Source organism: Anomaloglossus baeobatrachus, chromosome 7 (assembly GCF_048569485.1).
Source record: "Anomaloglossus baeobatrachus isolate aAnoBae1 chromosome 7, aAnoBae1.hap1, whole genome shotgun sequence".
Lineage (NCBI taxonomy): Eukaryota > Metazoa > Chordata > Amphibia > Anura > Aromobatidae > Anomaloglossus > Anomaloglossus baeobatrachus.
Window position 1 is genome coordinate 301,172,468 of NC_134359.1, and position 25,079 is coordinate 301,197,546.

The window sequence follows — 25,079 nt, forward strand, 5'->3', positions numbered from 1 at the left end:
GTTTGTATACTCTTCTGTGTCCTCCCCGGGTGTAATGTCTGTATACTCTTCTGTGTCCTCCCCGGGTGTAATGTCTGTATACTCTTCTGTGTCCTCCCCGGGTGTAATGTCTGTATACTCTTCTGTGTCCTCCCCGGGTGTAATGTCTGTATACTCTTCTGTGTCCTCCCCGGGTGTAATGTCTGTATACTCTTCTGTGTCCTCCCCGGGTGTAGTGTCTGTATACTCTTCTGTGTCCTCCCCGGGTGTAATGTTTGTATACTCTTCTGTGTCCTCCCCGGGTGTAATGTCTGTATACTCTTCTGTCTCCTCCCCGGGTGTAATGTCTGTATATTCTTCTGTGTCTCCCCCGGGTGTAATGTCTGTATATTCTTCTGTGTCTCCCCCGGGTGTAATGTCTGTATACTCTTCTGTCTCCTCCCCGGGTGTAATGTCTGTATACTCTTCTGTCTCCTCCCCGGGTATAATGTCTGTATACTCCTCTGTGTCCTCCCCGGGTGTAATGTCTGTATACTCTTCTGTGTCTCCCCGGGTGTAATGTCTGTATACTCTTCTGTGTCCTCCCCGGGTGTAATGTCTGTATACTCTTCTGTGTCCTCCCCGGGTGTAATGTCTGTGTACTCTTCTGTGTCCTCCCCGGGTGTAATGTCTGTATACTCTTCTGTGTCCTCCCCGGGTGTAATGTCTGTATACTCTTCTGTGTCCTCCCCGGGTGTAATGTCTGTATACTCTTCTGTGTCTCCCCCGGGTGTAATGTCTGTATACTCTTCTGTGTCCTCCCCGGGTGTAATGTCTGTATACTCTTCTGTGTCCTCCCCGGGTGTAGTGTCTGTATACTCTCCTGTGTCCTCCCCGGGTGTAATGTCTGTATACTCTCCTGTGTCCTCCCCGGGTGTAGTGTCTGTATACTCTTCTGTGTCTCCCCCGGGTGTAATGTCTGTATACTCTTCTGTGTCCTCCCCGGGTGTAATGTCTGTATACTCTTCTGTGTCCTCCCCGGGTGTAATGTCTGTATACTCTTCTGTCTCCTCCCCGGGTGTAATGTCTGTATACTCTTCTGTGTCCTCCCCGGGTGTAATGTCTGTGTACTCTTCTGTGTCCTCCCCGGGTGTAATGTCTGTATACTCTTCTGTGTCTCCCCCGGGTGTAATGTCTGTATACTCTTCTGTGTCCTCCCCGGGTGTAATGTCTGTATACTCTTCTGTGTCCTCCCCGGGTGTAATGTCTGTATACTCTTCTGTGTCCTCCCCGGGTGTAATGTCTGTGTACTCTTCTGTGTCCTCCCCGGGTGTAATGTCTGTATACTCTTCTGTGTCCTCCCCGGGTGTAATGTCTGTATACTCTTCTGTGTCCTCCCCGGGTGTAATGTCTGTATACTCTTCTGTGTCTCCCCCGGGTGTAATGTCTGTATACTCTTCTGTGTCCTCCCCGGGTGTAATGTCTGTATACTCTTCTGTGTCCTCCCCGGGTGTAATATCTGTATACTCTTCTGTGTCCTCCCCGGGTGTATTGTCTGTATACTCTTCTGTGTCCTCCCCGGGTGTAATGTCTGTATACTCTTCTGTGTCCTCCCCGGGTGTAATGTTTGTATACTCTTCTGTGTCCTCCCCGGGTGTAGTGTCTGTATACTCTTCTGTGTCCTCCCCGGGTGTAGTGTCTGTATACTCTTCTGTATCCTCCCCGGGTGTAATGTCTGTATACTCTTCTGTGTCCTCCCCGGGTGTAATGTCTGTATACTCTTCTGTGTCCTCCCCGGGTGTAATGTCTGTATACTCTTCTGTGTCCTCCCCGGGTGTAATGTCTGTATACTCTTCTGTGTCCTCCCCGGGTGTAGTGTCTGTATACTCTTCTGTGTCTCCCTGGGTGTAATGTGTGTATACTCTTCTTTGTCTCCCCGGGTGTAATGTCTGTATACTCTTCTGTGTCCTCCCCGGGTGTAATGTCTGTATACTCTTCTGTGTCCTCCCCGGGTGTAATGTCTGTATACTGTCTTGCATCCTCCCTTACCCAGTAGATGTGGTATGATCAGACCATGTCCTGTACGGTCAGACACAGCCATTACACAGTACACAGCAGGGGCACGTATATAAGATTATCTCAGCAGAGGAACATTGTATATAACGTCCAATTGTGGAAATTATTATTATTATTCCAAGATCTATTCATTTAAATCCACTTTGTTTGTGAGAAAACCCATTTAACGACGGATTCGTATGAGCGTCAGATGATAAAGACCCCGCAGATTTTATACTCACCACTAGAGGCCACCGAAGAGCCCAGGAGCAGGCACAGCAGAGCCAGCATCGTGCAGACAGTGAGTGCAGCGCCGGCCGGAGGAGTCACTGGTCAGCGCTAAAACCAAAGAGAACAGATATAGTAATGTATAGTGAGAGTACCTCCATTGTTATACTGATAATGATCTACCACTGAGAGTACCTCCATTGTTACACTGAGAGTGATCTACCACTGAGAGTACCTCCATTGTTACACTGATAATGATCTACCACTGAGAGTACCCCCATTGTTACACTGATTATGATCTACCACTGAGAGTACCCCCATTGTTACACTGATTATGATCTACCACTGAGAGTACCCCCATTGTTACACTGATTATGATCTACCACTGAGAGTACCTCCATTGTTACACTGAGAGTGATCTACCACTGAGAGTACCCCCATCAATGCTAAGTCCATATCTGGGGGGTTCTGGGACCCTGTGACTTGTCTATTGCCCTCTTTCGTCCCTGTGGTCCTGCAGGAGTCGCTCACCTGGTGTCGGTCGCGGGGATGTGACTGTGCCTCTCATTGTCTGTATATATAGGCTCCTCGGCCTCCGGGCACCATATGGCGCCCATCACTGCCAATTTCCCTGTGGTATTTGCGGTGCCCATAGAGTAAATGTGACCCGGAGAGATAAGATCAGCACCACACGGCCCTATCACTTTATGGCGGCTCATATAACCTCACCACACAGCACATGAGTGTATGATAAGAGGGGAATCAAGGGGCAAAAATGGCAGAAAGACCCGCGAGGGGGGGGCGCTTCCTCCACATCAGCCACGTCAGCTGCCAATGTGATCAGTTATTTAGTCACAGTCGCCCGGGCTTCATAGAGCCGCAGTCTCCCTCCACCGGCCTCTGGCTCCTCTTCTCTCTGTATTGTTGTGCCGCCCCTGCAGCAGTCGAACCGCTCGGATCCGGGGTCTGCTGTGGCTCGAGGGTCTCCGGACCCGGGGGCTTACGGCCACTTCAAATGAAAAGGGGGTATTTACAGGGGATAAGAGTTTGTGACGCCACCCGTTGTTCGCGGTAAGGGAGTACCGCCGATGGCAGTACCCGGGGGAGATGGAGTGGGGCAGCCAGATGACGTTCCCTCTACGGGTAGGGGAGGCCCCAGGACTCGTGATGATGAGGTGTAGGGGAGCGTGGTGCAGGTTGGGAGCAGGGGGGGTTAGTGTACTCACTCAGGCAGTGTTGGTAGTGATGCGACCGCAAAGCAGACTCTGACACAGGAGTAACCCACGTCTCTGGGTGCCGCTGCCACTTCAGGGGAGCTCGTCCGGGAGTCCGCTCCCGTTGGTATTGCTGATGGTCTGGTCCTGCCTCCATGCACTGTATTTTAGATGTTCTGAGTGACCCCTCGGCTTGAAGCTGTCGGGGTCCCGCTCCCCACTGTTAAGTAGAGGAGCTGTGCTCTCGATGACTGACACTTGGGATTTGAGTGGGCCGCATGGGTTGGAGAACCCTATCCCCCTCGTTGTGTTGGTGCCTTCGATCTCTGAGCTCTTGGGGAAAGTTCATAGAGAGACTATCCTCCACAGGTTAATTATCAGGTTGCATGAAGCTACTCCCTGATCTAGGGTCCAGTACCCCGCCGTGCTTAAACCGGTCCGGTTACTAGGTACTCCAGTGCCAACCGTTCTCCAAAACTAAGTCTGGCTCCTTTCTCCAGTACCCTTCAACCAAGTCTCCAACTCCTTCGGTCCCAGACCACTGTCTGCGGCCTAGCCATAGTCTCTCCTAGGGAGCTCCTTCTCCCCTAGCTCCTCACTCTGAGGGCTACCACTCCACTCCTCTCCCAGCTCCTCTCTCACTGAAAGCTGAACTCACTAAGTCCCTCCCACCAGTCTGCCTGACCCCTAGGCGAGTGGCCCTGTTCAAGGTTCATGGTGTGCCTGACAGGGTGTGGTGTGAGGTGTGGCTAGGATTTGACTGCTGATAGAAGCAATACCAAAGGTTAGGATCCCAGAACCATGAGGGGTTGAGTCCTGCACCAACAGATAAAGAGTGCAGTCCCCTGTGACGCCCTGACTAGTCCAGGGGCGTCACATTGTCTCTCCCTGATCCCTCCATTCTCTCTAAATGCTCCGAACTCACTGACTCCGCCTATCTGACTCCAACTGTCTATCAGACTCCTCCTCTCTGACTCCTCACTGACTGATGCCTCACTCAGTGACTCCACCAACATAGGATATTGTACCACACATTACAAGATTAGATACACAGCTCATCAGACAGTATCACACAGGAGAGGATTAGATACACAGCTCAGCAGACAGTATTACACAGGAGAGGATTAGATACACAGCTCAGCAGACAGTATCACACAGGAGAGGATTAGATACACAGCTCAGCAGACAGTATCACACAGGAGAGGATTAGATACACAGCTCAGCAGACAGTATCACACAGGAGAGGATTAGATACACAGCTCAGCAGACAGTATCACACAGGAGAGGATTAGATACACAGCTCAGCAGACAGTATCACACAGGAGAGGATTAGATACACAGCTCAGCAGACAGTATCACACAGGAGAGGATTAGATACACAGCTCAGCAGACAGTATCACACAGGAGAGGATTAGATACACAGCTCAGCAGACAGTATCACACAGGAGAGGATTAGATACACAGCTCAGCAGACAGTATCACACAGGAGAGGATTAGATACACAGCTCAGCAGACAGTATCACACAGGATAGGATTAGATACACAGCTCAGCAGACAGTATCACACAGGTGAGGATTAGATACACAGCTCAGCAGACAGTATCACACAGGTGAGGATTAGATACACAGCTCAGCAGACAGTATCACACAGGATAGGATTAGATACACAGCTAAGCAGACAGTGTCACACAGGAGAGGATTAGATACACGGCTCAGCAGACAGTATCACACAGGAGAGGATTAGATACACGGCTCAGCAGACAGTATCACACAGGATAGGATTAGATACACGGCTCAGCAGACAGTATCACACAGGAGAGGATTAGATACACGGCTCAGCAGACAGTATCACACAGGAGAGGATTAGATACACGGCTCAGCAGACAGTATCACACAGGAGAGGATTAGATACACAGCTCAGCAGACAGTATCACACAGGAGAGGATTAGATACACGGCTCAGCAGACAGTATCACACAGGAGAGGATTAGATACACAGCTCAGCAGACAGTATCACACAGGAGAGGATTAGATACACGGCTCAGCAGACAGTATCACACAGGATAGGATTAGATACACGGCTCAGCAGACAGTATCACACAGGAGAGGATTAGATACACGGCTCAGCAGACAGTATCACACAGGATAGGATTAGATACACGGCTCAGCAGACAGTATCACACAGGAGAGGATTAGATACACAGCTCAGCAGACAGTATCACACAGGAGAGGATTAGATACACGGCTCAGCAGACAGTATCACACAGGAGAGGATTAGATACACGGCTCAGCAGACAGTATCACACAGGATAGGATTAGATACACGGCTCAGCAGACAGTATCACACAGGAGAGGATTAGATACACGGCTCAGCAGACAGTATCACACAGGAGAGGATTAGATACACGGCTCAGCAGACAGTATCACACAGGAGAGGATTAGATACACGGCTCAGCAGACAGTATCACACAGGAGAGGATTAGATACACAGCTCAGCAGGGTCACATTATCAGTGCACAGCTGTGCTGTTCCCGTGGTCCACGTTGTGTGCTGAGGCCGTGGCTCGGGTCCAGTTTGTGGCCTCGGATAATGATAAGTGGTGATTACAGTGATGGGGAGTCACTGCCGCCTGTACACGGTGACGTTAGCGGCGGTGCCCCCCGGACTCCTCACACCCCTGTGCGGTATAGTTCTGCCCCCAGGATCCCCGGTACCATGTGTGGGTACAGGAGGGTCTTGTACTCAGTATATACAGTGTGTGGCCCCTTGTCACTGAGCCGGGCATTTCATCTATAGTCAGGACCCAGCCACTCTCTGCCCTTATTCACATTGAGGTCTACTGTGACATATGGTGAGGGGTTAATACTGCAGAGCGTTAGGTACCGTCCTGATTCGGGTACACCTTGTCGCGGTGGGCTGGCTTCACGCTTTGTGTACCCTGTGTTTATTTCTCTGCACTATGCTGTTATGTATGTACAGCAGGGTAGGCGTCCATATTATTTTCCTCTTGGGTTCCTTTATCTTATGGCCAGTGTGAACATGCGCTTATAAGTTGCATATATACCGACTCACGCTCCGGCTCAGTTTTTTGTTTTTGGTTGGTGTAGATATAGGAGCGGCCCCAGCTCCTGCAGAACCTCTTGTCTCCGGCATCTGACGACTCTCACTACCTGCCAATAAAATGGCAAATAATGGACAGCGGCTGGATTACATGACACCCCAAGACATGACAGCCATGGAGGCCGAACAAGTAAAGTGATCCCCAATCACTGCCATGTGCAGCATCTGATTGGCCGTCACTGCGGGAAATGACGGTGTCCGCTGCCGGTGACCCATCAACCGGCGGTGATTTTACCATAAAAATGTGTTCACCGGAGAAAAGATCACAGGGATCAATGGAAGCAGAGGACATCTAGTGGACACACACACAACTGCACATACATACACTGTATACAGGACTAGATCCCAAAGATGTGATACTGTACCGAGACGTGTATCTAATCCTTTCCTGTGTGATACTGTGCCGAGTCATGTATCTAATCCTCCCCTGTGCGATACTGTCTACTGAGCTGTGTATCTAATCCTATCCTGTGTGATACTGTCTGCTGAGCTGTGTATCTAATACTCTCCTGTGTGATACTGTCTGCTGAGCTGTGTATCTAATCCTATCCTGTGTGATACTGTCTGCTGAGCCGTGTATCTAATCCTGTCCTGTGTGATACTGTCTGCTGAGCTGTGTATCTAATCCTCTCCTGTGTGATACTGTCTGCTGAGCTGTGTATCTAATCCTCTCCTGTGTGATACTGTCTGCTGAGCTGTGTATCTAATCTTATCCTGTGTGATACTGTCTGCTGAGCTGTGTATTTAATCCTATCCTGTGTGATAGTCTACTGAGCTGTGTATCTAATCCTATCCTGTGTGATACTGTCTGCTGAGCCGTGTATCTAATCCTCTACTGTGTGATACTGTCTGCTGAGCTGTGTATCTAATCCTGTCCTGTGTGATACTGTCTGCTGAGCCGTGTATCTAATCCTGTCCTGTGTGATACTGTCTACTGGGCCGTGTATCTAATCCTATCCTGTGTGATACTGTCTGCTGAGCCGTGTACCTAATCCTCTCCTGTGTGATACTGTCTGCTGAGCTGTGTATCTAATACTCTCCTGTGTGATACTGTCTACTGAGCTGTGTATCTAATCCTATCCTGTGTGATACTGTCTGCTGAGCCGTGTATCTAATCCTCTCCTGTGTGATACTGTCTGCTGAGCTGTGTATCTAATCCTCTCCTGTGTGATACTGTCTGCTGAGCTGTGTATCTAATCCTCTCCTGTATGATACTGTCTGCTGGGCCATGTATCTAATACTCTCCTGTGTGATACTGTCTGCTGAGCCGTGTATCTAATCCTATCCTGTGTGATATTGTCTGCTGAGCTGTGTATCTAATCCTATCCTGTGTGATACTGTCTGCTGAGCTGTATCTAATCCTCTCCTGTGTGATACTGTCTGCTGAGCTGTATCTAATCCTCTCCTGTGTGATACTGTCTGCTGAGCTGTGTATCTAATCCTATCCTGTGTGATACTGTCTGCTGAGCTGTGTATCTAATCCTCTCCTGTGTGATACTGTCTGCTGAGCTGTGTATCTAATCCTCTCCTGTGTGATACTGTCTGTTGAGCTGTGTATCTAATCCTCTCCTGTGTGATACTGTCTGCTGAGCTGTGTATCTAATCCTCTCCTGTGTGATACTGTCTGCTGAGCTGTGTATCTAATCCTATCCTGTGTGATACTGTCTGCTGAGCCGTGTATCTAACCCTATCCTGTGTGATATTGTCTGCTGAGCCGTGTATCTAATCCTATCCTGTGTGATACTGTCTGCTGAGCTGTGTATCTAATCCTCTCCTGTGTGATACTGTCTGCTGAGCTGTGTATCTAATCCTCTCCTGTGTGATACTGTCTGCTGAGCCGTGTATCTAATCCTGTCCTGTGTGATACTGTCTGCTGAGCCGTGTACCTAATCCTCTCCTGTGTGATACTGTCTGCTGAGCCGTGTACCTAATCCTCTCCTGTGTGATACTGTCTGCTGAGCTGTGTATCTAATCCTCTCCTGTGTGATACTGTCTGCTGGGACATGTATCTAATCCTATCCTGTGTGATATTGTCTGCTGAGCTGTGTATCTAATCCTATCCTGTGTGATACTGTCTGCTGAGCTGTATCTAATCCTCTCCTGTGTGGTACTGTCTGCTGAGCTGTATCTAATCCTCTCCTGTGTGATACTGTCTGCTGAGCTGTGTATCTAACCCTATCCTGTGTGATGCTCTCTGCTGAGCTGTGTATCTAATCCTCTCCTGTGTGATACTGTCTGCTGAGCTGTGTATGTAATCCTCTCCTGTGTGATACTGTCTGCTGAGCTGTGTATGTAATCCTGTCCTGTGTGATACTGTCTGCTGAGCTGTGTATCTAATCCTCTCCTGTGTGATACTGTCTGCTGGGCCATGTATCTAATCCTCTCCTGTGTGATACTGTCTGCTGGGACATGTATCTAATCCTATCCTGTGTGATATTGTCTGCTGAGCTGTGTATCTAATCCTATCCTGTGTGATACTGTCTGCTGAGCTGTATCTAATCCTCTCCTGTGTGGTACTGTCTGCTGAACCGTGTATCTAATCCTATCCTGTGTGATACTGTCTGCTGAGCCGTGTATCTAATCCTCTCCTGTGTGATACTGTCTGCTGAGCTGTGTATGTAATCCTGTCCTGTGTGATACTGTCTGCTGAGCTGTATCTAATCCTCTCCTGTGTGATACTGTCTGCTGAGCCGTGTATCTAATCCTCCCCTGTGTGATACTGTCTGCTGAGCTGTGTATGTAATCCTGTCCTGTGTGATACAGTCTGCTGAGCCGTGTATCTAATCCTCTCCTGTGTGATACTGTCTGCTGAGCCGTGTATCTAATCCTATCCTGTGTGATACTGTCTGCTGAGCTGTGTATCTAATCCTCTCCTGTGTGATACTGTCTGCTGAGCCGTGTATCTAATCCTCTCCTGTGTGATACTGTCTGCTGAGCTGTGTATCTAATCCTCTCCTGTGTGATACTGTCTGCTGAGCTGTGTATCTAATCCTCTCCTGTGTGATACTATCTGCTGAGCTGTGTATCTAATCCTCTCCTGTGTGATACTGTCTGCTGAGCTGTGTATCTAATCCTCTCCTGTGTGATACTGCCTGCTGAGCCGTGTATCTAATCCTCTCCTGTGTGATACTGTCTGCTGAGCCGTGTATCTAATCCTGTCCTGTGTGATACTGTCTGCTGAGCCGTGTATCTAATCCTCTCCTGTGTGATACTGTCTGCTGAGCCGTGTATCTAATCCTCTCCTGTGTGATACTGTCTGCTGAGCCGTGTATCTAATCCTATCCTGTGTGATACTGCCTGCTGAGCTGTATCTAATCCTCTCCTGTGTGATACTGTCTGCTGGGCCATGTATCTAATCCTCTCCTGTGTGATACTGTCTGCTGGGCCATGTATCTAATCCTGGGCACACGGTGAGATGCCCCAGTCCCCTATCACACAGGTATGATGGCTGCGGTGCTCGGCGTCAGTACAGGAGACATAAGACAGGTTTCAGCTTCATGTTTTATTTCAGGGGTGACACATTGGTAACAGGTGACGTGTCGGGGGTCCGGGGGTCGCTCGGCCCCTCAGTGTTTAGTGATTTACAGGTGAGGGGGCAGATGACGTACAGACAGGAGCGCGGGGATCGGGCACTACTTGGCGCAGTGGTCACAGTTGCTGCTGGCATAGTCCCAGTGGAAGCCGATGGCATCGATGACAGATCCGGAGCTGCCGCTGATGTACCTCAGGACGGTGTTGGGGTGCAGGGGGGCGCCATTGAAACTGGTGCCGTAATCTTTACCGATGGCGAACTGACGCCCTTTATTTGTGACGATCATCAACTTCCTGAGATACGAGGAATATTTCCCAGATACTTGGATGACGTGCTCCCCGGGGTGCAGGAAGATCTCCTCCAAATCTCCCAAGGAGCCCCCCTTATAGTCTGACCAGGTGGTGCCATAACGGACCTGTATCCTGAGGGGAAAACAGCCATGAAACCCTCCAACCACACACACAACACCACCAACAGGGGGCAGCATTATAGCAGTTATATTCTTGTACATAGGGGCAGTATTATAGTAGTTATATTCTTGTACATAGGAGCAGTATTATAGTAGTTATATTCTTGTATATAGGGGCAGTATTATAGTAGTTATATTCTTGTATATAGGGGCAGTATTATAGTAGTTATATTCTTGTACATAGGGGCAGTATTATAGTAGTTATATTCTTGTATATAGGGGGCAGTATTATAGTAGTTATATTCTTGTACATAGGGGCAGTATTATAGTAGTTATATTCTTGTATATAGGGGGCAGTATTATAGTAGTTATATTCTTGTACATAGGGGCAGTATTATAGTAGTTATATTCTTGTACATAGGGGCAGTATTATAGTAGTTATATTCTTGTATATAGGGGGCAGTATTATAGTAGTTATATTCTTGTACATAGGGGCAGTATTATAGTAGTTATATTCTTGTACATAGGGGCAGTATTATAGTAGTTATATTCTTGTATATAGGGGGCAGTATTATAGTAGTTATATTCTTGTATATAGGGGGCAGTATTATAGTAGTTATATTCTTGTATATAGGGGCAGTATTATAGTAGTTATATTCTTGTATATAGGGGGCAGTATTATAGTAGTTATATTCTTGTACATAGGGGCAGTATTATAGCAGTTACAGTTAGGTCCAGAAATCTTTGGCCAGTGACACAATTTTGGCGAGTTGGGCTCTGCATGCCACCACATTGGATTTGAAATGAAACCTCTACAACAGAATTCAAGTGCAGATTGTAACGTTTAATTTGAAGGTTTGAACAAAAATATCTGATAGAAATTGTAGGAATTGTCACATTTCTTTACAAACACTCCACATTTTAGGAGGTCAAAAATAATTGGACAAATAAACCAAACCCAAACAAAATATTTTTATTTTCAATATTTTGTTGCGAATCCTTTGGAGGCAATCACTGCCTTAAGTCTGGAACCCATGGACATCACCAAACGCTGGGTTTCCTCCTTCTTAATGCTTTGCCAGGCCTTTACAGCCGCAGCCTTCAGGTCTTGCTTGTTTGTGGGTCTTTCCGTCTTAAGTCTGGATTTGAGCAAGTGAAATGCATGCTCAATTGGGTTAAGATCTGGTGATTGACTTGGCCATTGCAGAATGATCCACTTTTTTGCACTCATGAACTCCTGGGTAGCTTTGGCTGTATGCTTGGGGTCATTGTCCATCTGTACTATGAAGCGCCGTCCGATCAACTTTGCGGCATTTGGCTGAATCTGGGCTGAAAGTATATCCCGGTACACTTCAGAATTCATCTGGCTACTCTTGTCTGCTGTTATGTCATCAATAAACACAAGTGACCCAGTGCCATTGAAAGCCATGCATGCCCATGCCATCACGTTGCCTCCACCATGTTTTACAGAGGATGTGGTGTGCCTTGGATCATGTGCCGTTCCCTTTCTTCTCCAAACTTTTTTCTTCCCATCATTCTGGTACAGGTTGATCTTGGTCTCATCTGTCCATAGAATACTTTTCCAGAACTGAGCTGGCTTCATGAGGTGTTTTTCAGCAAATGTAACTCTGGCCTGTCTATTTTTGGAATTGATGAATGGTTTGCATCTAGATGTGAACCCTTTGTATTTACTTTCATGGAGTCTTCTCTTTACTGGTGACTTAGAGACAGATACACCTACTTCACTGAGAGTGTTCTGGACTTCAGTTGATGTTGTGAACGGGTTCTTCTTCACCAAAGAAAGTATGCGGCGATCATCCACCACTGTTGTCATCCGTGGACGCCCAGGCCTTTTTGAGTTCCCAAGCTCACCAGTCAATTCCTTTTTTCTTCGGCGCTCCATTGGGAGACCCAGACGATTGGGTGTATAGCTACTGCCTCCGGAGGCCACACAAAGCATTACACTAAAAAGTGTAAGGCCCCTCCCCTTCTGGCTATACACCCCCCGTGGGATCACGGGCTGCTCAGTTTTCAAGCTTTGTGCGAAGGAGGTCAGACATCCACGCATAGCTCCACTGTTTAGTCAGCAGTAGCTGCTGACTATATCGGATGGAAGAAAAGAGGGCCCATGCTAAAGGGCCCCCAGCATGCTCCCTTCTCACCCCACTCTTGTTGGCGGTGTTTGTTAAGGTTGAGGTACCCATTGCGGGTACGGAGGCTGGAGCCCACATGCTGCTTTCCTTCCCCATCCCCCTGAGGGCTCTGGTGAAGTGGCATCTTACCGGCCTCCAGACTCTGAGGCCGGGCTCCGTCCACAGACCCGGAGATCCTGCTGGATACGGAGCTGGGTACCGTCAGGGACAAGGCCCTGCAACATCCAGGTACTCTGTGTCCCCGTACAGACAGGCACAGACACACTCCAGCGTTGCTGGGTGTTCTAGTGCGCCGGGGACAGTAGCGCTTGGGTTATACTCACTGCAGCTTAGCTGAGTGAGTTTATGTGTGGGGAACTTCCGCGCCGCCTGCGGCGCGGCTGAGACTTGTGGTGCGCCGGGGACTTTGCGCCGACCGTGCTTTTACGACGGCAGCGCTTCTAACTTTAGTCCCCGGCTTCTGCGGCCTGGTTACGTTCGTTCCCGCCCCCAGCCCTGTCAGTCAGGGAAGAGGAGAGACGCTGTACAATAGTCAGCGCCGAGGGCTGGAGTCTTATTTACATACTCCAGCCCTCTCACTGGGCACAGTGGGACGCCAGTTTCCCGCTCTTTGTCTGCAGCACGCCCACGGCCCGCCCCTCTTCACAGGACGCCGGCAGCCATTCCTGCACGCAGTCTGAGCTGGAGAACGGACATAGCCCTGGGAGACCCAGACAGGGGATTCTGGCGACCACACACCCGCTGTTAAGCGGGCGGTAAGCAGCACCTAGGTGCTGACCCCACTAGTGCCACAGTGTTGTTTTGTGTACTTTTCTCTGTACCTTTATATATTGCACTGTACGGTCGCTTCTTGGCTTATACCCCTATATTGCTCTGAGGAGACAACAGCATGTCATCCGCAAAAAGCAAGGGTGCCAAGGCACAGGCTTCATATGCTGCCTGTACCGCATGTGGGGCTGATCTACCGGCAGGTTCCACTGACCCCCATTGTGTGCAATGTTCGGTCCCTGTGCCACTTCGTCAGCCGGAGTCTATGCTAGTAGTGGCCCAGGCAGAGACGCCTGTGAACCCTGCCCCGGTGACGGGGACAGACTTTGCAGTTTTTGCTGATAAGATGTCTGTGACTATGACAAAAATTCTAGAAACTCCAGGCCGGTCACTCAGACCATGGGCACTGTTGATTCAATGTTCCCCGGTCCCCCTCAGTTAGAACTAATCCGTGCTCCAAGGGGGTCCCAGGCATCACAGGCTGAAGGCTCTGACTCGGACGACAGTCCCAGACAGCCTAAGCGAGCTCGCTGGGAGAGACCCTCGGCGTCATCACGCTGGTCAGGGTCTCAGCGAGAGGATTCTCTGTATGATGAGACAGAGCTAGGTGATCATGAGTCTAATCCTGAGACCGCTCTCAACCTGGATACCCCTGATGGTGACGCCATGGTGAATGATCTTATAGCGGCCATCAATAGACTGCTGGATATTTCTCCTCCAGCGGAGGATGCAGCAGCACAGCAGGAGAAATTCCATTTCAGGTATCCCAAGCGTAAATTGAGTACTTTTCTGGACCACTCTGACTTCAGAGAAGCAGTCCAGAAACACCATGCTTGTCCAGATAAGCGTTTCTCCAAACGTCTTAAGGATACACGTTATCCCTTTCCCCCTGACGTGGTCAAACGCTGGACCCAGTGTCCAAAGGTGGACCCCCCAATCTCCAGGCTTGCGGCGAGATCCATAGTTGCAGTGGAAGATGGGGCTTCACTTAAAGATGCCAATGACAGACAGATGGACCTTTGGTTGAAATCTGTCTATGAAGCTATCGGCGCGTCGTTTGCTCCAGCATTCACAGCCGTGTGGGCACTCCAAGCTATTTCAGCTGGTCTGGCGCAGGTGGACTCCGTCATACGTCCATCAGTGCCGCAAGTGGCGTCCTTGACCTCGCAAATGTCTGCGTTTGCGACTTACGCTATCAATGCGGTCTTAGACTCTACCAGCCGTACGTCAATGGCGTCCGCCAACTCTGTGGTTTTACGCAGAGCCTTATGGTTAAAGGAATGGAAAGCAGATTCTGCTTCCAAAAAATGCTTAACCAGTTTGCCATTATCTCAGGACAGACTGTTTGGTGAGCAATTGGCTGAAATCATTAAACAGTCCAAGGGTAAGGACTCTTCCTTACCCCAGCCCAGATCAAGCAAACCTCAACAGTGGAGGGGACAGTCGAGGTTTCGGTCCTTTCGAGGCTCGGGCAGGGCCCAATTCTCCTCGTCCAAAAGGACTCAGAAGGAGCAGAGGAGCTCAGATTCCTGGCGGGCTCACTCACGCCCAAAGAAAGCAGCCGGAGGAACCGCTTCCAAGCCGGCTGCCTCATGACTTTCGGCCTCCTCTCTCCGCATCCTCGGTCGGTGACAGGCTCTCCCGCTTTTGCGACATTTGGCTGCCACAGGTCAAAGACCGGTGGGTAACAGACATTTTGTCTCACGGGTACCGGATAGAGTTCAGTTCTCGTCCTCCGCCTCGGTTCGTCAGAACTTCCCCACATCCCGACCGAGCCGATGCTCTTCTGCAGGCGGTGTGCTCTCTAAGGGCAGAAAGAGTGGTGATCCCTGTTCCTCTTCAGGAACGAGGTCAAGGTTTTTACTCCAATCTGTTTGTGGTGCCAAAAAAGGACGGCTCTTTCCGTCCTGTTCTGGACCTAAAACTGCTCAACAAGCACGTGAAAACCAGGCGGTTCCGGATGGAATCTCTCCGCTCCGTCATTGCCTCGATGTCTCAAGGAGATTTCCTAGCATCAATAGACATCAAAGATGCTTATCTCCACGTGCCGATTGCTCCAGAGCACCAGCGTTTTCTACGCTTCGTTATAGGAGACGAACACCTTCAGTTCGTAGCCCTGCCATTTGGTCTGGCGACAGCCCCACGGGTTTTCACCAAGGTCATGGCGGCAGTGGTAGCAGTCTTGCACTCTCAGGGACACTCGGTGATCCCTTACTTGGACGATCTACTTGTCAAGGCACCCTCTCAAGAGGCATGCCAACACAGCCTGAACGTTGCGCTGGAGACTCTCCGGACTTTCGGGTGGATCATCAACTTTTCAAAGTCAAATCCGTCACCGACCCAATCACTAACATATCTTGGCATGGAGTTTCATACTCTCTCAGCGATAGTGAAGCTTCCGATGGACAAGCAGCGTTCACTACAGACAGGGGTGCACTCTCTCCTTCAAGGCCAGTCGCACCCCTTAAGACGCCTCATGCACTTCCTGGGGAAGATGGTGGCAGCAATGGAGGCAGTCCCGTTTGCGCAGTTTCATCTGCGCCCACTTCAATGGGACATTCTCCGCCAATGGGACGGGAAGTCGACGTCCTTAGACAGGAAAGTCTCCCTTTCCCAGACGGCCAAGGACTCTCTTCAATGGTGGCTTCTTCCCACCTCATTATCACAAGGAAGGTCCTTCCTACCCCCATCCTGGGCGGTGGTCACGACAGACGCGAGTCTGTCAGGGTGGGGAGCAGTTTTTCTCCACCACAGGGCTCAGGGTACGTGGACTCCGCAGGAGTCCACCCTTCAGATCAATGTTCTGGAAATCAGGGCAGTGTATCTTGCCCTACAAGCCTTCCAGCAGTGGCTGGAAGGAAAGCAGATCCGAATTCAGTCGGACAACTCCACAGCGGTGGCATACATCAACCACCAAGGCGGGACACGCAGTCGGCAAGCCTTCCAGGAAGTCCGGCGGATTCTGATGTGGGTGGAAGCCACGGCCTCCACCATATCCGCAGTTCACATCCCCGGCGTCGAAAACTGGGAAGCAGACTTCCTCAGTCGCCAGGGTATGGACGCAGGGGAATGGTCCCTTCACCCGGACGTGTTTCAGGAAATCTGTCGCCGCTGGGGAAGGCCGGACGTCGACCTAATGGCGTCCCGGCACAACAACAAGGTCCCAACGTTCATGGCACGGTCTCGCGATCACAGAGCTCTGGCGGCAGACGCCTTAGTGCAAGATTGGTCGCAGTTCCAGCTGCCCTATGTGTTTCCCCCTCTGGCACTCTTGCCCAGAGTGCTACGCAAGATCAGGTCCGATTGCCGCCGCGTCTTGCTCGTCACCCCAGACTGGCCGAGGAGGTCGTGGTATCCGGATCTGTGGCATCTCACGGTCGGCCAACCGTGGGCGCTACCAGACCGGCCAGACTTACTGTCACAAGGGCCGTTTTTCCATCTGAATTCTACGGCCCTGAACCTGACTGTGTGGCCATTGAGTCCTGGATACTAGCATCTTCAGGATTATCTCAAGGGGTCGTGGCCACCATGAGACAGGCTAGGAAGCCCACGTCTGCGAAGATCTACCACAGAACGTGGAAGATTTTCTTATCCTGGTGCTCTGCACAAGGAGTATCCCCCTGGCCATTTGCATTGCCTACTTTTCTTTCCTTCCTGCAATCTGGTTTGGAAAAAGGCTTATCGCTCGGCTCCCTTAAAGGGCAAGTCTCAGCGCTATCGGTATTTTTTCAAAAGCGTCTAGCACGACTTCCTCAGGTACGCACGTTCCTGCAGGGGGTTTGTCATATCGTACCCCCGTACAAGCGGCCGTTAGATCCATGGGATCTGAACAGGGTACTAGTTGCTCTCCAGAAGCCGCCCTTCGAGCCTCTGAAGGATGTTTCACTTTCTAGACTCTCACAGAGAGTGGCCTTTCTGGTAGCGGTCACGTCTCTTCGGAGGGTATCCGAGCTGGCAGCGCTGTCATCCAAAGCTCCCTTCCTGGTTTTTCACCAGGACAAGGTAGTGCTGCGCCCGATTCAGGAGTTTCTCCCTAAGGTGGTATCCTCTTTTCATCTCAATCAGGATATCTCCTTACCTTCCTTTTGTCCTCATCCAGTTCATCGGTATGAAAAGGATTTGCATTTGTTGGATCTGGTGAGAGCACTCAGAATCTACATTTCCCGCACGGCGCCCCTGCGCCGCTCGGATGCACTCTTTGTCCTTGTCGCTGGTAAGCGCAAAGGATCGCAGGCTTCCAAATCCACCCTGGCTCGATGGATCAAGGAACCAATTCTTGAAGCCTACCGTTCTGCTGGGCTTCCGGTTCCATCAGGGCTGAAGGCCCATTCTACCAGAGCCGTGGGTGCGTCCTGGGCATTACGACACCAGGCTACGGCTCAACAGGTGTGCCAGGCAGCTACCTGGTCGAGTCTGCACACTTTCACCAAACATTATCAGGTGCATACCTACGCTTCGGCGGACGCCAGCCTAGGTAGAAGAGTCCTGCAGGCGGCGGTTTCCTCCTCGTAGGGGAGGGCTGTCTTTGCAGCTCTAACTTGAGGTATTAATTTACCCACCCAGGGACTGCTTTTGGACGTCCCAATCGTCTGGGTCTCCCAATGGAGCGCCGAAGAAGAAGGGAATTTTGTTACTTACCGTAAATTCCTTTTCTTCTAGCTCCAATTGGGAGACCCAGCACCCGCCCTGTTTCCTTCGGGATTTTTGGTTTTTTCGGGTACACATGTTGTTCATGTTGAACGGTTTTCAGTTCTCCGATGTTATTTCGGATTGAATTTGTTTAAACCAGTTATTGGCTTTCCTCCTTCTTGCTTTAGCACTAAAACTGAGCAGCCCGTGATCCCACGGGGGGTGTATAGCCAGAAGGGGAGGGGCCTTACACTTTTTAGTGTAATGCTTTGTGTGGCCTCCGGAGGCAGTAGCTATACACCCAATCGTCTGGGTCTCCCAATTGGAGCTAGAAGAAAAGGAATTTACGGTAAGTAACAAAATTCCCTTCTTCTCAGAATGTACCCGACTGTTGATTTTGCTACTCCAAGCATGTCTGCTATCGCTCTGATGGATTTTTTCTTTTTTTTTCAGCCTCAGGATGTTCTGCTTCACCTCAATTGAGAGTTCCTTAGACCGCATGTTGTCTGGTCACAGCAACAGCTTCCAAATGCAAAACCACACACCTGTAATCAACCCCAGACCTTTTAACTACTTCATTGATTACAGGTTAACGAGGGAGATGCCTTCAGAGTTAATTGCAGCCCTTAGAGTCCCTTGTCCAATTACTTTTGGTCCCTTGAAAAAGAGGAGGCTATGCATTACAGAGCTATGATTCCTAAACCCTTTCTCCGATTTGGATGTGAAAACTCTCATATTGCAGCTGGGAGTGTGCACTTTCAGCCCATATTATATATAGAATTGTATTTCTGAACATGTTTTTGTAAACAGCTAAAATAACAAAACTTGTGTCACTGTCCAAATATTTCTGGACCTAACTGTATATTCTTGTATATAGGGGGCAGTATTATAGTAGTTATATTCTTGTATATAGGAGGCAGTATTATAGCAGTTATATTCTTGTACATAGGGGCAGTATTATAGTAGTTATATTCTTGTATATAGGGGGCAGTATTATAGTAGTTATATTCTTGTATATAGGAGGCAGTATTATAGCAGTTATATTCTTGTACATAGGGGCAGTATTATAGTAGTTATATTCTTGTATATAGGGGGCAGTATTATAGTAGTTATATTCTTGTACATAGGGGCAGTATTATAGTAGTTATATTCTTGTATATAGGGGGCAGTATTATAGTAGTTATATTCTTGTACATAGGGAGCAGTATTATAGCAGTTATATTCTTGTATATAGGGGGCAGTATTATAGTAGTTATATTCTTGTATATAGGGGGCAGTATTATAGTAGTTATATTCTTGTATATAGGGGGCAGTATTATAGTAGTTATATTCTTGTACATAGGGGCAGTATTATAGTAGTTATATTCCTGTACATAGGAGGCAGTATTATAGTAGTTATATTCTTGTACATAGGGGGCAGTATTATAGTAGTTATATTCTTGTACATAGGGGGCAGTATTATAGTAGTTATATTCTTGTATATAGGGGGCAGTATTATAGTAGTTATATTCTTGTATATAGGGGCAGTATTATAGTAGTTATATTCCTGTACATAGGAGGCAGTATTATAGTAGTTATATTCTTGTACATAGGGGGCAGTATTATAGTAGATATATTCTTGTACATAGGGGGCAGTATTATAGTAGTTATATTCTTGTATATAGGGGCAGTATTATAGTAGTTATATTCTTGTATATAGGGGCAGTATTATAGTAGTTATATTCTTGTATATAGGGGGCAGTATTATAGTAGTTATATTCTTGTACATAGGGAGCAGTATTATAGTAGTTATATTCTTGTATATAGGGGCAGTATTATAGTAGTTGTATTTTTGTACATAGGGGGCAGTATTATAGTAGTTGTATTCTTGTACATGGGGGGCAGCATTATAGTAGTTATATTCTTGTACATAGAGGACAGTATTATAGTAGTTATATTCTTGTATATAGGGGCAGTATTATAGTAGTTATATTCTTGTATATAGGGGGCAGTATTATAGCAGTTATATTCTTGTACATAGGGGACAGTATTATAGTAGTTATATTCTTGTACATAGGGGGCAGTATTATAGCAGTTATATTCTTGTACATAGGGGCAGTATTATAGCAGTTATATTCTTGTATATAGGGGCAGTATTATAGTAGTTATATTCTTGTACATAGGGGACAGTATTATAGTAGTTATATTCTTGTACATAGGGGCAGTATTATAGTAGTTATATTCTTGTACATAGGGGGCAGTATTATAGCAGTTATATTCTTGTACATAGGGGCAGTATTATAGTAGTTATATTCTTGTACATAGGGGCAGTATTATAGCAGTTATATTCTTGTACATAGGGGCAGTATTATAGTAGTTATATTCTTGTACATAGGGGGCAGTATTATAGTAGTTATATTCTTGTACATAGGGTACAGTATTATAGTAGTTATATTCTTGTATATAGGGGGCAGTATTATAGCAGTTATATTCTTGTACATAGGGGCAGTATTATAGTAGTTATATTCTTGTATATAGGGGGCAGTATTATAGCAGTTATATTCTTGTATATAGGGGCAGTATTATAGTAGTTATATTCTTGTACATAGGGGCAGTATTATAGTAGTTATATTCTTGTACATAGGGGCAGTATTATAGCAGTTATATTCTTGTACATAGGGGGCAGTATTATAGCAGTTATATTCTTGTACATAGGGGCAGTATTATAGTAGTTATATTCTTGTACATAGGGGCAGTATTATAGCAGTTATATTCTTGTACATAGGGGCAGTATTATAGTAGTTATATTCTTGTACATAGGGGGCAGTATTATAGTAGTTATATTCTTGTACATAGGGGGCAGTATTATAGCAGTTATATTCTTGTACATAGGGGGCAGTATTATAGCAGTTATATTCTTGTACATAGGGGGCAGTATTATAGCAGTTATATTCTTGTATATAGGGGCAGTATTATAGTAGTTATATTCTTGTACATAGGGGACAGTATTATAGCAGTTATATTCTTGTACATAGGGGCAGTATTATAGTAGTTATATTCTTGTACATAGGGGGCAGTATTATAGCAGTTATATTCTTGTACATAGGGGGCAGTATTATAGCAGTTATATTCTTGTACATAGGGGGCAGTATTATAGCAGTTATATTCTTGTATATAGGGGCAGTATTATAGTAGTTATATTCTTGTACATAGGGGACAGTATTATAGCAGTTATATTCTTGTACATAGGGGCAGTATTATAGTAGTTATATTCTTGTACATAGGGGGCAGTATTATAGCAGTTATATTCTTGTACATAGGGGGCAGTATTATAGCAGTTATATTCTTGTACATAGGGGGCAGTATTATAGCAGTTATATTCTTGTATATAGGGGCAGTATTATAGCAGTTATATTCTTGTACATAGGGGCAGTATTATAGTAGTTATATTCTTGTACATAGGGGGCAGTATTATAGCAGTTATATTCTTGTACATAGGGGCAGTATTATAGTAGTTATATTCTTGTACATAGGGGGCAGTATTATAGTAGTTATATTCTTGTACATAGGGGCAGTATTATAGTAGTTATATTCTTGTACATAGGGGCAGTATTATAGCAGTTATATTCTTGTACATAGGGGCAGTATTATAGTAGTTATATTCTTGTACATAGGGGGCAGTATTATAGTAGTTATATTCTTGTACATAGGGTACAGTATTATAGTAGTTATATTCTTGTATATAGGGGGCAGTATTATAGCAGTTATATTCTTGTACATAGGGGCAGTATTATAGTAGTTATATTCTTGTATATAGGGGGCAGTATTATAGCAGTTATATTCTTGTACATAGGGGCAGTATTATAGTAGTTATATTCTTGTACATAGGGGCAGTATTATAGCAGTTATATTCTTGTACATAGAGGCAGTATTATAGTAGTTATATTCTTGTACATAGGGGCAGTATTATAGTAGTTATATTCTTGTACATAGGGGGCAGTATTATAGCAGTTATATTCTTGTACATAGGGGCAGTATTATAGTAGTTATATTCTTGTACATAGGGGCAGTATTATAGCAGTTATATTCTTGTACATAGGGGCAGTATTATAGTAGTTATATTCTTGTACATAGGGGGCAGTATTATAGTAGTTATATTCTTGTACATAGGGTACAGTATTATAGTAGTTATATTCTTGAATATAGGGGGCAGTATTATAGCAGTTATATTCTTGTACATAGGGGCAGTATTATAGTAGTTATATTCTTGTATATAGGGGGCAGTATTATAGCAGTTATATTCTTGTACATAGGGGCAGTATTATAGTAGTTATATTCTTGTACATAGGGGCAGTATTATAGCAGTTATATTCTTGTACATAGGGGCAGTATTATAGCAGTTATATTCTTGTATATAGGGGGCAGTATTATAGTAGTTATATTCATGTACATAGGGGGCAGTATTATAGTAGTTATATTCTTGTACATAGGGGGCAGTATTATAGTAGTTATATTCTTGTACATAGGGGGCAGTATTATAGCAGTTATATTCTTGTATATAGGGGGCAGTATTATAGTAGTTATATTCTTGTACATAGGGGGCAGTATTATAGCAGTTATATTCTTGTACATAGGGGCAGTATTATAGGAGTTATATTCTTGTACATAGCAGGGCAGTGTTTTTGTAGATGTATAGTTGGCTTCTCACCCTGTAATGTAGTTGCGGTTTGTTCGGATCCTCATGGCAGTTATTGGTCCGTCCATTTGGTTTCCGGAATGTGAGAAGCGCTTGCCTCCACCACCGCCATATTCTCCAGAATAAGAAGAGCTACGGGGCTGAGCTGGTAAGAGAAGAATAGGATCAGATATACATGTTATGTTACACAAACAGGTTTGGGATACAGTGCCATGCAAAAGTTTGTGCACCCCTGGTCAAAATTACTGGTATTGTGAACAGTTATACAAGTTGATGATGAAATGATCTGTAAAAGGCAGAAACTTACAGATGAAGCATTTCATTTTTATTTTAGGCACAAAATAATTTATTTTCATCTTTTACATTTTAAAAATTACAATAAGGAAAATGGGCCAATACAATTGTTTCTGCACCCCTGAAGATTTGTGTGCGCAGATAACTTTGACCGAGGTTTCAGACCTTAATTATCCTGTTAAGGATGTATGTTCACTATCATCAGATGATGCAAATTTCACAACTTTATAAAACCCAGCCTCCGCTAACCTTGTGCCAAAAACCAGCAGCCATGGCTTCTTCTAACCAGCTGCCTAGCACTCTGAAAATAAAAAATGGTGGAGGCCAGGAAGCAGGAGAAGGCAGTAAGAAGATAGCAAAGCGTTTTCAAGTTGCCCTTTCCTGGGTTCAAAGAAATGGCAGTTACCAGGAACAATGGAGGTGAAGATAAGGTCAGGAAGACTAAACAATATAATATATCAGTGAGAGCTGCTGGTAGGATTGCTAGAGGCAAATCAGACCCCCTGCATGACTGCAAAAGACCTTCAGGAAGGTTTAGCAGACTCTGGAGTTGTGGACATTGTTTTATTGTTCAGGGACACCTGCACAAATATGGCCTTTATGGAAGAGCCATCAGAAAAAAACCTCTCCTGTGTCCCCACCATAAAATTCAGCATCAGAAGTCTGCAAAAGAACATCTAAGCAAGCCTGATGCATTGTAGAAACAAGGCTTGTGGATAAATGAGGTTAAAATCGCACTCCTGCCACAATGATCAAAGGTATGTGTGCAGAAAAAAAAAGCACAGAATTTCAGGAAAAGAAAGTCTTTCCAACCATTAAGGATGGGGGTGGATCTATCATGCTTTGGGGTTGTGCAGCAGCCAGTGGCACAAGGAACATTTCACTGGTAGAGGGAAAAATGGATTTAAGGAAACTTCAAATACTTGATGCAAACGTAACACCATCTGTAAAAAAGCTGAAGGTGAAAAGAGGAGAAAGGAGGAGGAAAAAGGAGAAAAGAGGAGAATATAGGATGGCTTCTACAAATGGAAAATTATTCTAAACACGCGTCAAAATCCACAATAGATGACCTCAAAAGGCGAAAACTGAAGGTTTACAATGGCCTCACAGAACTGGAAGACGAGCCAGGCATCTCACAGAACTGGAAGACGAGGCAGGAATCTCACAGAACCGGAAGACGAGCCAGCAATCGCACAGAACCGGGAGACGAGCCAGGAATCTCACAGAACTGGAAGACGAGCCAGGAATCTCACAGAACTGGAAGACGAGCCAGGAATCTCACAGAACTGGAAGACGAGGCAGGAATCTCACAGAACTGGAAGACGAGCCAGGCATCTCACAGAACTGGAAGACGAGCCAGGAATCTCACAGAACTGGAAGACAAGGCAGGAATCTCACAGAACTGGAAGACGAGCCAGGAATCTCAGAACTGGAAGAGGTCTCCAAGGAAGAATGGAGGAAAATCCCTCAAACAAGAACTGAAAGACTCCTGGCTGCTACAGAAAGTGTTTACAAGCTGTGATATTGCCAGAGGGGGCGCTGCAAGGTACTAACCCTGCAGGGTGCACAAACTTTTCTATTGGCCCATTTTTTTTTTTGTAATTTTTAAAACATAAAAGGTAAAAATATATATTTTTTTTGTCTAAAATTCAAAAGAAATGCGTCATCTATAACTTTCTGCCTTTCAGAGCTCATTTCATCTTCAACTTGCTTGTTCACAATAACAGTAATGTTGACCAGGGGTGTCCAAACTTTTGCAATTTTGCAAGACATTGTATATGGGCAAATATATTGGCATAAGCGGTGTATACAGTATTGGTGAGGGGGTCCCAACCTACCTGCAGCGATGCAGCAAATGCCGAGGAGGATCCAGAGCAACATTCTGCAAAGGAATGAGATGAAGACACGTTACACCACGAGACGGGGCAAAAACCACAGAAAATCCCCCTCATCCCCCCCCAGTACATACAATATCGGAATAATTTACAGGTCGGACATTAATACCCCTGCACTCCACATCTGCACTCACCTGTCGGAGTATCGGGT

At 46.6% G+C, this 25,079-nt stretch overlaps 2 protein-coding genes across 6 annotated transcripts in view; both read right to left on the reverse strand.

Moving 5' to 3' along the window:
- LOC142245675 (zymogen granule membrane protein 16-like) overlaps nucleotides 1-6,746 on the reverse strand; it is a 31,980-nt gene extending 25,234 nt beyond the window's left edge. The window contains exons 1-2 of one of the 5 annotated variants that reach the window (XM_075318595.1): nucleotides 6,526-6,745; nucleotides 2,256-2,352 (exon numbers count right to left, since the gene is read on the reverse strand). In XM_075318595.1, coding sequence (XP_075174710.1) covers nucleotides 2,256-2,304 — 49 coding nt within the window. In that variant the 5' untranslated portion in view covers nucleotides 2,305-2,352; nucleotides 6,526-6,745. Of the gene's footprint in view, nucleotides 1-2,255; nucleotides 2,353-3,467; nucleotides 4,551-6,517 lie in introns of those variants that run through there. The other 4 variants (XM_075318596.1, XM_075318597.1, XM_075318594.1 and 1 more) reach the window with 4 other exon arrangements.
- Nucleotides 6,747-10,056: 3,310 nt separating this feature from the next.
- Nucleotides 10,057-25,075, reverse strand: ZG16 (zymogen granule protein 16). The gene is made up of 4 exons (XM_075319611.1): nucleotides 25,063-25,075; nucleotides 24,872-24,915; nucleotides 22,752-22,884; nucleotides 10,057-10,527 (listed from the first exon to the last, which is right to left on the reverse strand). Exons 2-4 carry the CDS (start codon nucleotides 24,912-24,914, stop codon nucleotides 10,206-10,208), a joined length of 498 nt encoding a protein of 165 aa, XP_075175726.1. The 5' UTR covers nucleotide 24,915; nucleotides 25,063-25,075; the 3' UTR covers nucleotides 10,057-10,205.
- Nucleotides 25,076-25,079: the final 4 nt, after the last annotated feature.

Coding starts and splice junctions, on each gene's coding strand:
- ZG16 (XM_075319611.1), bottom strand. CDS start 24,914: ATGTTGCTCTGGATCCTCCTCGGCATTTGCTGCATCGCTGCAG. Junction 22,885..24,871: donor CATTTGCTGCATCGCTGCAG/GTAGGTTGGGAC, acceptor TTCTCTTACCAG/CTCAGCCCCGTAGCTCTTCT. Junction 10,528..22,751: donor AACCGCAACTACATTACAGG/GTGAGAAGCCAA, acceptor TTTTCCCCTCAG/GATACAGGTCCGTTATGGCA.